The sequence below is a fragment of the Anolis carolinensis genome, chromosome 3 (genome assembly GCF_035594765.1).
Source record: "Anolis carolinensis isolate JA03-04 chromosome 3, rAnoCar3.1.pri, whole genome shotgun sequence".
Taxonomy (NCBI): domain Eukaryota; kingdom Metazoa; phylum Chordata; class Lepidosauria; order Squamata; family Dactyloidae; genus Anolis; species Anolis carolinensis.
In genome coordinates this window covers 158,027,577-158,039,510 of record NC_085843.1, presented here as the reverse complement: position 1 = coordinate 158,039,510, position 11,934 = coordinate 158,027,577, and the positions used below count along the sequence as shown (strand labels likewise).

Below are 11,934 nucleotides of genomic sequence, written 5' to 3'. Positions count from 1 at the left end.
AGGAAACCCTTCCTGTTTTGTGTCAGTCATTTTGTTTGCCCTTTTGTCTGAGGAAAAGGGGGTCATTTTATGTCAGTTGATTGGCCACATCCCTTTCTGCCTAGGGTAGAAGAAGCTGTTATAGATCATAGACCACCAGAGCATTCTAGAGGCTAGACACGTCTTCAGTTGGTCCCAGAGTTCCAGGCGTTGGCAAGCCATTTCAAGTCAATGCTTTCAACCAGCTTATACATTTTAACCACTCAATACCAAACTAGTCTACTTAACAACCAGTTACTTCAGATCAGATTTACTACAACCAGTATACCATCAAACAAGTTTACCTCTTTCAAACCAGTACATTTCATCAACCAATAGTTAAACAGCAATTGGATATCGCCTTGGGCATAAGGTGTCTCAGAGGCTCCTCCAACAGAGACTGAGAACAAGGAAAACGGTCATCTACTGGGCTGGGATTTAGCCCAGCTGGTAAATCATCAGCAGTAATAAGATCTACCAACTGAAAGGTGGCCAGTTCAAAGCCCGGTCGGGGTGAGCACCTGGCCATCATGCCCAGCTCACTGTTTGCCTAAGCACTTCAAAAGCAGCTTAAGGCTGTAAGTAGATAAATTAGGTACCGCTAATTAGCAGGGGAGGTATTTTACGACACCACAAAGAACAAGACCAGAAAGGCAGTGACCAAAAAGAAGGTGGAAGGAGGATGCCCTGATGGCTCTTTGTCATAGAGAATGGAGCAACAGCTCCCCCCTGTGACTGAATACAAACTCAATCTCTGAGGCACCAAAACTGGACTTTGAGACAACATATCTCCTTTCTGTCTGTTCTGTTCTGTCCTGTCTGTCCAAACAGCATTGAATGTTTGCCATGTATGTGTACTGTCATCCAACTTGAGATAGCGTGGAATATAAATAAAGTGTTCTTGTTGTTGTTGTTGTTGTTGTTGTTGTTGTTGTTGTTGTTATCTTCAAGAAAACTATCATCTATTCTCCTCAGAAACATCAATGTCTGGCAGCTTCAGAATCATTAAATTACCTTTCAAGTTTTAAATATGAATTTTGTTGTAGGGAAACCAAGTTAGTGCCTGGGTGGAGTTAAACCCAAGACCGGTTAATCAATTGCTATCATTTCTCTAAAAGCAACAGCGTAGACATTAATTCTGTAGGGTTCCTTGTTCTTAAGGCATCCAGCATCCCCCAAGCTGACAGAAAGTTTAGACACATTAATGCAAAAGATACCTTAGCAGCAGCTTGGATGCAACAGCACACCATGCACAGAGAAAGATTAAAAAGAAGGACATGTAAGTTTGATTATTTCATTTATTGTATGAAAGAATGAATAATTTTTGAGAGTTTCTCTATCCTGGATGAAATTACAAAAGATGTTTTGACATTTTGATGGATTCCCCCACCCCTGAAAATTCATTAAAGACACATGCTGAACAAAACAAGTTTTTCCACATAAAGCATTGTACAGTCAGTCCAGCTCATTGACTGGGTTAAGGGGAAGATGATCTTCACAAATGTAAGAAAAATGCACATCCTTAGGTCCTCCAATGTGACTCTGCATTTAACATCTGTCAGATGTTGACAATAAAGTTATACTGGAAGGCCCAGAGATTTCTAGAGAGATCATGCTAATCAAATTCCTGAATTATCATACTCATAAAAGATAAACCTGTAAATGTTAAGAGGCTATTGCATTCTGGACAAAATGCAACAGTTTTTGTGCAAAATGTTTTGCCAAGAAAATCAATTCTTGCACAGGTCCCACCTCCACCCCTTCATAATTTCTAGAAATGAAACAAAAATGTTGTGACCATTTTATCAGTGTGGTTTTTTAATATGCCAAAGCACTCTTTATTACCAAGGATGAGAAATTTTTGTAAGTATTATTTACATTCCCCAGTTCAGAATCACATACACAGCTATTGTCTCAGGAAGAAATTAAAGTAGTTCATTTTAAAACTATATTTTCTCCTTTACCAGGATAGGAGTGATCATTGCATTGAAAAACCAAGGAGACATTACAGATTTTAATAAGGCAGCCCCCAAGTTACAAACGTCCTATTTCCATACAACTCCTAGTTACAAGGTGGCCTCAAAAGTGGGCATGCCATCCAGCAGTGTGTGCTGAGCTTTTTGCAGTATTTGAAAATGTTTAAGCATTTAGATGCATGAGTAGCATTAATAAAATGTTAAGACAAACATATGCCCAAGTTGCATTTAAAGTAGAACTCCATAAAAATAGTTTTGGTTGGTATGGTATGAGGTTAGAGACACTGTGAAGTTTTAAGTGCTGTCTGTATCCTCATTACAAAAAAATAATAATCACCTATATTTGAATAAGAAGTTAGAGGAAACATACCTCTAGAAAGCAAAATTCACTCCTGAAAGAATTATCATGGGTAAAAGGTGTCTCTGCTGAAGCGTTATTACTAATCCTTATTTTCAAGATTTTCAAAATGTTCTAAATTTAATGGTCACAGGCACAGAGAGTGCAGTAAAATATTCTGAACAGAAGTGAAGACAGAAAAACAAACATTAAAGGGTTGTTTACCCTTCTCTATGATAATCAAAACTAAAAAAAATTGGGACTCGAATTACACTCATAAAATGTACCTGTTACACATTCAAACCTACAGAACATATCTTGTTCATAACTCAGGGATTGGTTGTATAGTTGTAACTTGACATGAGTGTACCTACAGAGAGTAGCTTCAGCAAGTGGCATTGATACTCCTTATTCAGGTTTAATTACATACAAGAGAACCCTTTTTGCCAATGCAAATATGTATTGATCAACTCAGAGCAGTAAGTGCATAGTTGAAAGACTATGGATTGCATCTCTTAGTATGGACAATGACATAACTGGCTGACAACCCATGAAAGTTTGGGAGGGGTGTTGTTGGGGGGCATAGTAGCAGTGTTTTCAAGATATATTGTGGAAAGTAAGAAATTGTGTGCAATTTGCCTTCATTCATGAAGTTTATTCTCAATCAATGAATACACAGGTAAATCATATAATACAGGTTCACTGAAAGCAGCTCACCCCAGTAGAGATAACTCACATATCAATTATAGCACAATACTCCTCACAGGAGAGGCAAAAATGCAACAAAGAAAAAAAAAGCCCACATTTACAGCACCACACTAGCCACAATACAATTGGGGGCTGGTCCAGTTTTTTTCCTCCTCCAGGCAAACATTTTCTTCAGCTCCCCTCTAAAGCTATCATGCAACCAAGCATACAGAAAGGAATTTGTGCAAGCAGACATCATGGCAAACCAGTGGCAGAGGAGCTGAATGAGGTTAAAATACTGTTTATTGATCAGTTTAATATCAATGTCCTTTATGATATTAAAGATGTGCAGAGGTAACCAGCAGACTCCGAAGGCTGCCACTACCAACACCAGCAAGCGAAAGGTCTTCCTCCTTCTGGCTCGGTCACATTCGGCTTGGTTCTGGGTGACATTGCCAGGAACTACTCTGTTCTTCAGCTTGACAGAAATCCTCAGGTAAGACACAGAAATTACTGTTAAGGGCAGGACATATGTGAAAACCAAGGTGCTATAGGCATACGCTAAGCGATCCCTCTTCCTGTGGAACCAAAATTCTTCACAGATAGAAAAGTCCAGTTCTGGGAATTCCGCATGATAAGTGCGGACCAAAGCTGGGACAGCTAAAATGTAGCTTAGCAACCAAATAGCAGCCAGAATATAGGCACAGGTGGGTACGGTCAGCCTCCTCCGGAGTGGATAAACCATAGCATGGTATCTGTCCACAGCTATGACGGTCAGAGTAAAGACGGAAACAAATACTGTGACTGGTTGCATGAGGAATACAAAGTAGCACATGAAGCGTCCATAGATCCACCCTCTAGGCTCAAAGGCATATGCCAAGGTCAAGGGGACACAGGTGGCACACATAAGCATGTCCGAAAATGCCAAGTTTCCAACAAGGAAGTTAGTAACATTGTGCATTTTTTTGGTTTTGCAGATAACGTAAATGAGGAGGTAATTTCCAATGATGCCAACAGAAACCACGAGGGAGTAACAAGGGATGATGAGCGGTTTGAAGAACTGGACAAGCTGAAGCCCCAGGAAGAGGTTGCTGGTATTGTTGTGGATTGCTGAAAGGAAGCTCTGAGAGGTTAGGTTCTCCGGATTCATTGTCTTCCTCCTGTATCGTTTTTGTAGCCAGTTGAGCCAATCTGAGCAAACACACAGCAAGAGAAACATGTACACTCACAAATTTTAGTTCACCTTGGATGAAATAAATACACTCATCTGAAAAAGAGAAGAAGAAAAGGTAAAACTGCTGTTGGATTTTAAAAAAAATTAAAAGTGGTTTGACACAATCCAGTCTATGGTATTTTCTTCTCTTCTACATAAACTCAGTCACTTCACAAACATGCTGCTTAGAAAATAATGTTAACAGAAAGTACTATACTTACAGTGGTTGTCTCTAGATGTCCATTGGTTGCCTTCTCTGTGCCATTTTCAATGTTTCATTTCGCTTCCAAAATCCATAGAGTGCTTTGTGTGTCCATGCAACTGTGTGCATGTGTGCGAGAGGGAGAAAGGCAGAGACGGAGAGAGGGAAATGGTGTAGGGAAGGAGGAAGAGAAGAGAGGAAATATATTCACGCAAACTCCAATTTATATCTATATTGCTTATTCTAGCCTTGACTTCTTACTCGTCGTGATTTGTGTGGAAGGCTATGCCTCCGTTGATGATCTGTCCTTACATGCCTTCAGGAAATCATTTGCAGTTCGTAGGGAACCCATTTCTCTCCTTGTCATCCAGTTCATCTCTGAACCACTGTGTCACAGAAACAATATGACTTCTTCCAGTAAAAAAAATCACAAAAAGATTGAAGACCGAATCCTATTGGAAAGGGTCTTTGTAGGATCATTGGAAAAACCTAGCCTTGTCACTGCTGACTTTAAGCAATGAAATAATACTAAAAATGAAAGTGCTTCAAATACTGATACCACTAGAGGGACCCAGCTACATGAAAGTTAAAAATTCTGGCCTGTGATCAGTGTACAGCATTCATTCATGTGAGTATAGTCGAGTGTGTGTGAGAGAGACAGAAAGAGACCAAGAGAGTTTCTCCAATTATAAGGCTTAAATGTAAAGCCAGAACTCTCTCGTTTCATAGTTTACATGTTTTCATCACATCTGTAATGTAAGGGAATATGCAAATTACATTTTGGTTCTGATAGATTGACACGTCTCAAAATGAGAGTGCATTTGTTTTTGGATGCTTTTTTTTGTTTCAACAGATCCAATCTCTTGAGCACAGATGTTTGGTCACACTATATTAAGCAGCATTTTGTATTACATTTGCTCTCTGTTTAATACTTTAGTATGAGTTCTGTACATCAGTAATCACGTAGCTCCTTTTTTGTCTTCTTCGGTGTAAACATTATTTGAAATTGAAATGGATATGAGAGAATTGCTTAGTTGCACTGATGACAAACTCTAATCATTTTCATTCTTTCTTCTTACTGACAGTCTAAAGTGAGTATATTTCTTCTCAGACTCCCAATACCACAACCACATAGCTTAAGTACCCAGCAATGCCCAGGTTAAAGATTCTGTAACTCTATTTATTAGTAATAATCTTTGTTTGATTTTGGATTTTGTGAATGGTCCCATTAGAAAATGCATAAGGATATGGGTAAATTACCACTCCTATCATCCCATGTGCACTACCCCCAAAACACTGCCAACAGTTACAATTGGTCATGCTAGGTATGCGTGCCAAATTTGGTCCAAGTCCATCATCAGTGAGGTTCACTGGGCTGTCTGGATGTGGGTAGACTGCAATTCCTATCATCCTCTGAAATTGTCCCCCAAATGATGGGTGTATATGGAAAGTTTGGCCCAGATCCATCATTGCTGAGGTTCACATGGGTCTCTGGATGTGGGTAGACTGCAGTTCCTATCATGCTGGGTCAGTACCAGTATATTCTGTAAGTAATGGGGGATCTGTGTGTAAGGTTTGGTTCAGATCCATTATCAGTAGGTCACAGGGCTCTCTGGAAGTGGGAGCTGTCTTGAAAACCACCTACAAATGTAAATGCATACATACCCCACAAACATAAACACATATTTTTGCTTTTATTGCATATCTAGATAGATATAGCTTATATAGATTTCATAAGCCCTGTGTGCATAATCACAACTCAAATTCTGCTTCCTCTACTCCTTGTTTTATATTTGAATTATTTGCTTTACATCTATGGATATGTTTATTATGATTTATGGTAGTTCACAGTTATGCCCAAGCACAGAGCCATAAACAAATCTCTAACAAAAGAACTTGGCTGATCTTTTCCAATGAATTAATGGACTGTAGAGGTTCCCTTCTCACATATCGAAGTGAAATGATGATTATGTCATCAGATAATGGGGATTGTTATATCCTTCTGTGTAGGCCAGCTGTGTCAAACTTGTGGCCCTCCAGGTTTTTTGGACTTCAGGTCCCAGAATTTCTGGCCATTTGACAAGCTTGCTAGAGCTTCTGGAAGTTAGAATATGAGCATCTGGAGGGCCACAACTGGAGGCAAAGGGGTAGCGTGATTGGCAGGATTACCCTTTGTTCAGAGTCGTTAGCTGCCCTGATGGAATCATGTCTGGAATTCCTCTGTTTTAGAGTGTTGTTCCTTATTTACTGTTCTGATTTTAGAGTTTTTTAATACTGGTAGCCAGATATTGTTCATTTTCAAGGTTTCCTCTTTTTGATTGAAATTGTCCACATGCTTGTGGATTTCAATGGCTTCTCTGTGTAGTCTGACATGATAGTTGTTAGAGTGGTCCAGCACTTCTGTGTTCTCAAATAATATACTGGCTCCAGGTTGGTTTATCAAGTGCTCTGCTATGGCTGACTTCTCTGGTTGAGTTAGTCTGCAGTACTAATTGATTCGTGTTTGGGCAATGCTGCGTTTAGTGGTCCCTATGTAGACTTGTCCACAGCTGCATGGTATACGGTAGACTCCTGCACAGGTGAGAGGATCCCTCTTGTCCTTCGTGGAACATAGCATTTGTTGGATTTTCTTAGTAGGTCTGTAGATAGTTTGTAGGTTGTGCTTCTTCATCAGTTTCCCTATGTGGTCAGTGGTTCCCTTGATGTATGGTAAGAACACTTTTCCTCTGGGTGGATCTTTGTCTTTACTCTCATGGCTTGTTCTTGGCCTTGCAGCTCTTCTGATGTCTGTGGTGGAGTATCCATTGGCCTGTAGAGCCCAGTTTAGGTGGTCCTTGGAGGAGGTGAGGTTCGCAGATTCTTTGTGCACGGTTTGCCAGGGCCTTGATTGTGCTTCTTTTTTGACTTGGATGATGGTTAGAGTTTTTATGAAGGTATCTATCTGTGTGTAGGTTTTCTGTAAACTGAGTGGCCCCATTGTTTTTTGGGTTTGTGGATGACTTTTCTTTTTCCATGGTGAATTGGATGCTGTTGAGGTGGTCCAGGAATTTGCTGAGTTCTTCTTCCCCATGGCTCCAAATGGTGAAGGTGTCATCAACATATCTGAACCATATAGTTGGCTTTTTTTGGTGCTGTTTCTAGGGCTTGTTTTTCTAAGTGTTCCATGTAAAAAATTGCTACTACTGGGCTGAGAGGGCTCCCCATTGCTATCCCATCTTTCTGTTCATAGAATTCATTGTCCCACTGAAAGTAGCTTGTGGTGAGGCAATGGTGAAACAGGGCTGTGATGCCTTCTGTGAAGTTTTGTTTGATTAATGTGATGGTGTCAAACTGCATTAATTTTATAGTGCAGATGCATCCTAAGAATGATTTATCTCAGGTTTCCCACAACTCCCAGGAAACTTTTTTTCAGACCATTGTGTTACAGAAACTACAATCTATTGGAAAACACTGTGCACATGTTCACAATGGTTTGTTCCAGAAGTTACTTCCGTTTATGAATAGAAAAAGTATATTAGACTAGCACCACTGCATTGCAGATGAATATATGCAGAAGATTATATTCCGAATAACTCTGTAAGAGAAATAAAATATCCAAAGAGCATTTACTTTCAAGTCATGTTCAAAATTTCACTATTCTTCAGGTTCCAAGCTGTGACAGAAATCTTCATGCTGTCTCATCCTCTCAAAATACTAATGAATGAACTCTTTCTGACATTATCTGAATCTGTTGCTATGGACCACCTACCAGTAAACTAGAAGATTTTGGCTTTAAGCTGATTGTAATCCTATTAACTTCAGTTAAAATAAATTAATTTAAATTCAATATAGGCCCCATCTGCACTGCCATATAATGCAGCTTGAATCTGCATTATATGGCCAGTGTAGACTCATATAATGCAGCTTAACTGCACTAAACTGCATTATATACGTTTACACTAACTATATAATGCATCTTAAACTCTCCTTTTGCAAGAGCTACGAACACAGGACCCATGTGAAAGTGAAAAAGAAACCTTTTTTATTTGTGAGAATATCTTTCTGGGAACCTGTGGGTTCTCCAGTGCAAATTTGTGGTCAATTTCTGGTGAAGGATTATCATAGAATCACCATGAAGGGCACAGAGATTCCTAAGGAGAAAATACTAATTAAATCTTTAAAAAGTTGAATCTGCAAGTGTGGAGATTCAATTGTAAATAGATTCTGGGTTAAACTGTGGATCGTTCTTGTGATCAGAGCTTGTAGCCAGTGGGGACAACTTCCTCCCCATCCCCAGAGTCTTGTCTCCAGCTGGCTGGGAGGGATTTCTTCTTGCATCATCGGTGGCTCAGGGCCCTTCCACACAGCCATATAACCCAGAATATCAAGGCAGATAATCCACAATATCTGCTTTGAACTGGGTTATCTGAGTCCACACTACCATATAACCCAGTTCAAAGCAGATAATGTGGGATTTTATACAGCTGTGTAGAAGGGGCCTCAGTCAATCCCAGGCCAAGGAGGGAAGATTCAAATCTAAACAATGAAACAAACTCTATTTAGCTCCTTACAGGAATTCATGTTTCTCAGACTTGTCTTCTGGGGTGATAGCCCACAAATCTCCATCTCTGATCAGGATGAAGAATGAAATGCCTTTGTCCTTGTCTTCAGCTGCTTTGGTGAATTAATTTTAATCTGGAAACTTTGGCTGTTAATCATTAGCATCCCTTGCCAGGCAGAATACTCAAAATATTGCGGTCTAGATTCAATATCAGTGATAGACTGAGTTTATAAACCGAGAAATTAATGTAGGAAAGAGGGCAATCACAGTAAGTGCCATAATCACAGCCATTCCTTGCCCACACTACCGTCAACATGGTTCTATGTCTTGGCATATATTTACCTCTTTAAGTCAATCATCTTAACAGTCTGTCCAGTTTCCAGTCAACATAGAGAACTTGTGGACCATTTCAGGTGCTTGAGAGAGATCTTTGGTATCATCCCTCTAAAATTTTTAACATCATGCTCCACTGCACATATCAGGGATGTCCAAGCTCTCGAGAGATGTAATCATGTGTCTTTTAATACATTTTTAAAATTTTCATGCATAATGATTTAAGTATTATGTTATCAAGTCTTATGTTTATATTTTTATCTTTTGCTTTTAATTTGTATTGTTTTAAATATGTGATTAGCCACTTTGAATGCCAAGTGGGGTATAAATAAATAAATAAATAAATAAATAAATAAATAAATAAGATATTAGTGGGGAATGTTGGGAGGAGAGAATGTCTGTTTTCCAGCTTCTTAAGACTGACATTAATGTGTTGTTGTGTTGCATAATTTGTTTTGTTTCCAATCAGTGTTGAAAACATCTGCTTCAAATTTCTGATTGTATTATTACTCTGATGATGATCAGAAAGCCTCTTCCTATAATCAAATCTTTCAGAAACAGAATATCAAACAGGAGTTGCCTAATTAGAAAATACACCTTTGTTATAACAAGAAATAAAAAAGAACTACAAGCTACATCTTAAGTAACCAGTCTCTGCCTTCCTTTTGTACACTTCTGGGATTGATTTTTTGGTGACCAGCCATGGAGTAAAAAACCATAGAGCCCAGGTGAGAACAACCCACCTCAAGAGTCAACTCCTTCCACACCCCTGGTTCCTGGGACCTAAACAGACTGTTCCCCAGCAAAGATATAACCAAATACACACATTCTCCTTCCACAGTCTTTCAGTAATGACTTGTTTTACACTAACCTCAGTCAATCATCAAAATCCTACAAAAGGGATAGGCAAATAACACTAGATAAAAACCTTTTTTTAAGATCAGAGTAGAATAAGATCAACCTTGTGGTGGCCGAACAGCATCTTAACACAACCTACAGGGGCAATTTGGCAGTTACAAAATGGAACTGATCACAACTGTTCCCACTGTCACCCAACAGTCTGGGGACATGAGATGCCAGTTCCTTTCCTCTCCCCTCCCACCATGTCACAATTATATTCTGTTACAATGCAGGCCCTGCCTATTATCCATCACTTGCCATGATGTAGGCCAAAGTTACTAGGAGTGTTGGGAAGAGAGGGAAAGGAAGTGGTTTCCTCCTCTCTCTCCTCTTCTCCCTTCCTTGGCACTCCATTGCCCAAGCTGGCATCACATCAAGCAACGTAGAATAGGTAGGACCGATGTCATGGTTGGAGATCACCGCAATATGAGAGGATATAGGGGAGTTCCTGTGGGACCAAATCTTAGGGTTGATCTGACATCCAGCTCAACAAATCAGCCCTGGGTTTTAGTCAGTATCAGGGCTATAGCGGAGGTTTAAAAAAACCTGGTTTACTCATGAATTTTAACTGATTAGCTAAATCCCCATGAGTGTCCACTGAAGTTTATCTGTCTTGAGTGTCCACTGAAGTTTATCGATGGGTTTCTAAATTTTGTTGGGAATCATCCTGGACTACTCAAGTCTAGATGTAGTTAGATGATAGAGTTAGATTGAGGGAATCCTTTCCCTGTTTCCAAAGCATGCCTAGACAGGCTTTACTGTGTTTTCACTCTATCCTGTTTACGTCACTTCCTTTACTTTGAAGTCAGTAGAAATGTGAATCTCTAGGGACACTAAGTTCTCATTGGTCAGAATGTTTTATGGCCCCAATAAACTGGACCATGAGATTGGAACCATTTTGGTTCACTTTTCTCCCTTTGTTCTTCTAGCTAACAAGAAGCATTTTGCTGTCTCTCCTGGCAAGATGTAACTATATAGATGTTTGTTATTTTTCCTTTCTTATTTTTCCTTAGAAACTAGTCTAGAGTAGACTAGACAGCTCCCAAGCCTTTCTATCTACAATGGAGTTCTTTTTACCTGAATAAATACTTTTTGAACTTTTACTGAGACACTGCAGTCCATTGCAATCTTAAATGGTCAAAGTCTTCTCTTGCTCACCCCCGTGTAAGTAACTGCCTCATTTAAAAGCTTTGCTTTTGCTACTCTGCTGATTTTCGGTGGAATCTCCCCCAGAGAGGGTTAAATTGAGTCTAACCGCTCAGAGATTACCACAGCATATCGATGGGTTTCTAAATTATTTTGCGTTATAGAACTACTCTTCATGTTTTGATGAAAAAGGTTTCATCCCCCCTCCCCCCCCCCCCATTTTTTCTGGCTATGATCCTGGTCAGTGTAGATCTGCTTTTAGTTCTTTCCCCCACATAGCTAGCCAACATGATCTTCATTACTTGCAAGTTTGTCAGGAAAAACATGTTATCATCTTCTGACAGTTGGGTGTCATCACCTCCTTAGAGGTCTGGCCATCAGAAAGCTATGGTGGAATGTGGGAGAAGGCAGTCCAAACCCTTATTCAGGGCATTGCAAACCTCCTTATTTACCAGCAAGATCAAGACACTGGGGATCCCTCTCACTCCACCAAACTTTGCATGGTAAAATAGTGGAACAAATAAAGTCATTTGCTCTAAATAATACAAGAGTCTGTGAAGCGGGGGGCAAGATCTTAAATAA

The 11,934-nt window shown here is 39.7% G+C and overlaps 1 protein-coding gene across 1 annotated transcript; it reads right to left on the bottom strand.

The window, feature by feature from the left end:
* Positions 1–1,298: 1,298 nt before the first annotated feature.
* LOC100556915 (prolactin-releasing peptide receptor) lies at positions 1,299–4,237 on the bottom strand. The gene has a single exon (XM_062975653.1). It carries the CDS (start codon positions 4,235–4,237, stop codon positions 3,137–3,139), a length of 1,101 nt encoding a protein of 366 aa, XP_062831723.1. The 3' UTR covers positions 1,299–3,136.
* Positions 4,238–11,934: the final 7,697 nt, after the last annotated feature.

What these genes read in the sequence shown, in the direction of transcription:
- LOC100556915 (XM_062975653.1), bottom strand. Translation starts at nt 4,237, where the DNA reads ATGTTTCTCTTGCTGTGTGTTTGCTCAGATTGGCTCAACTGGCTACAA.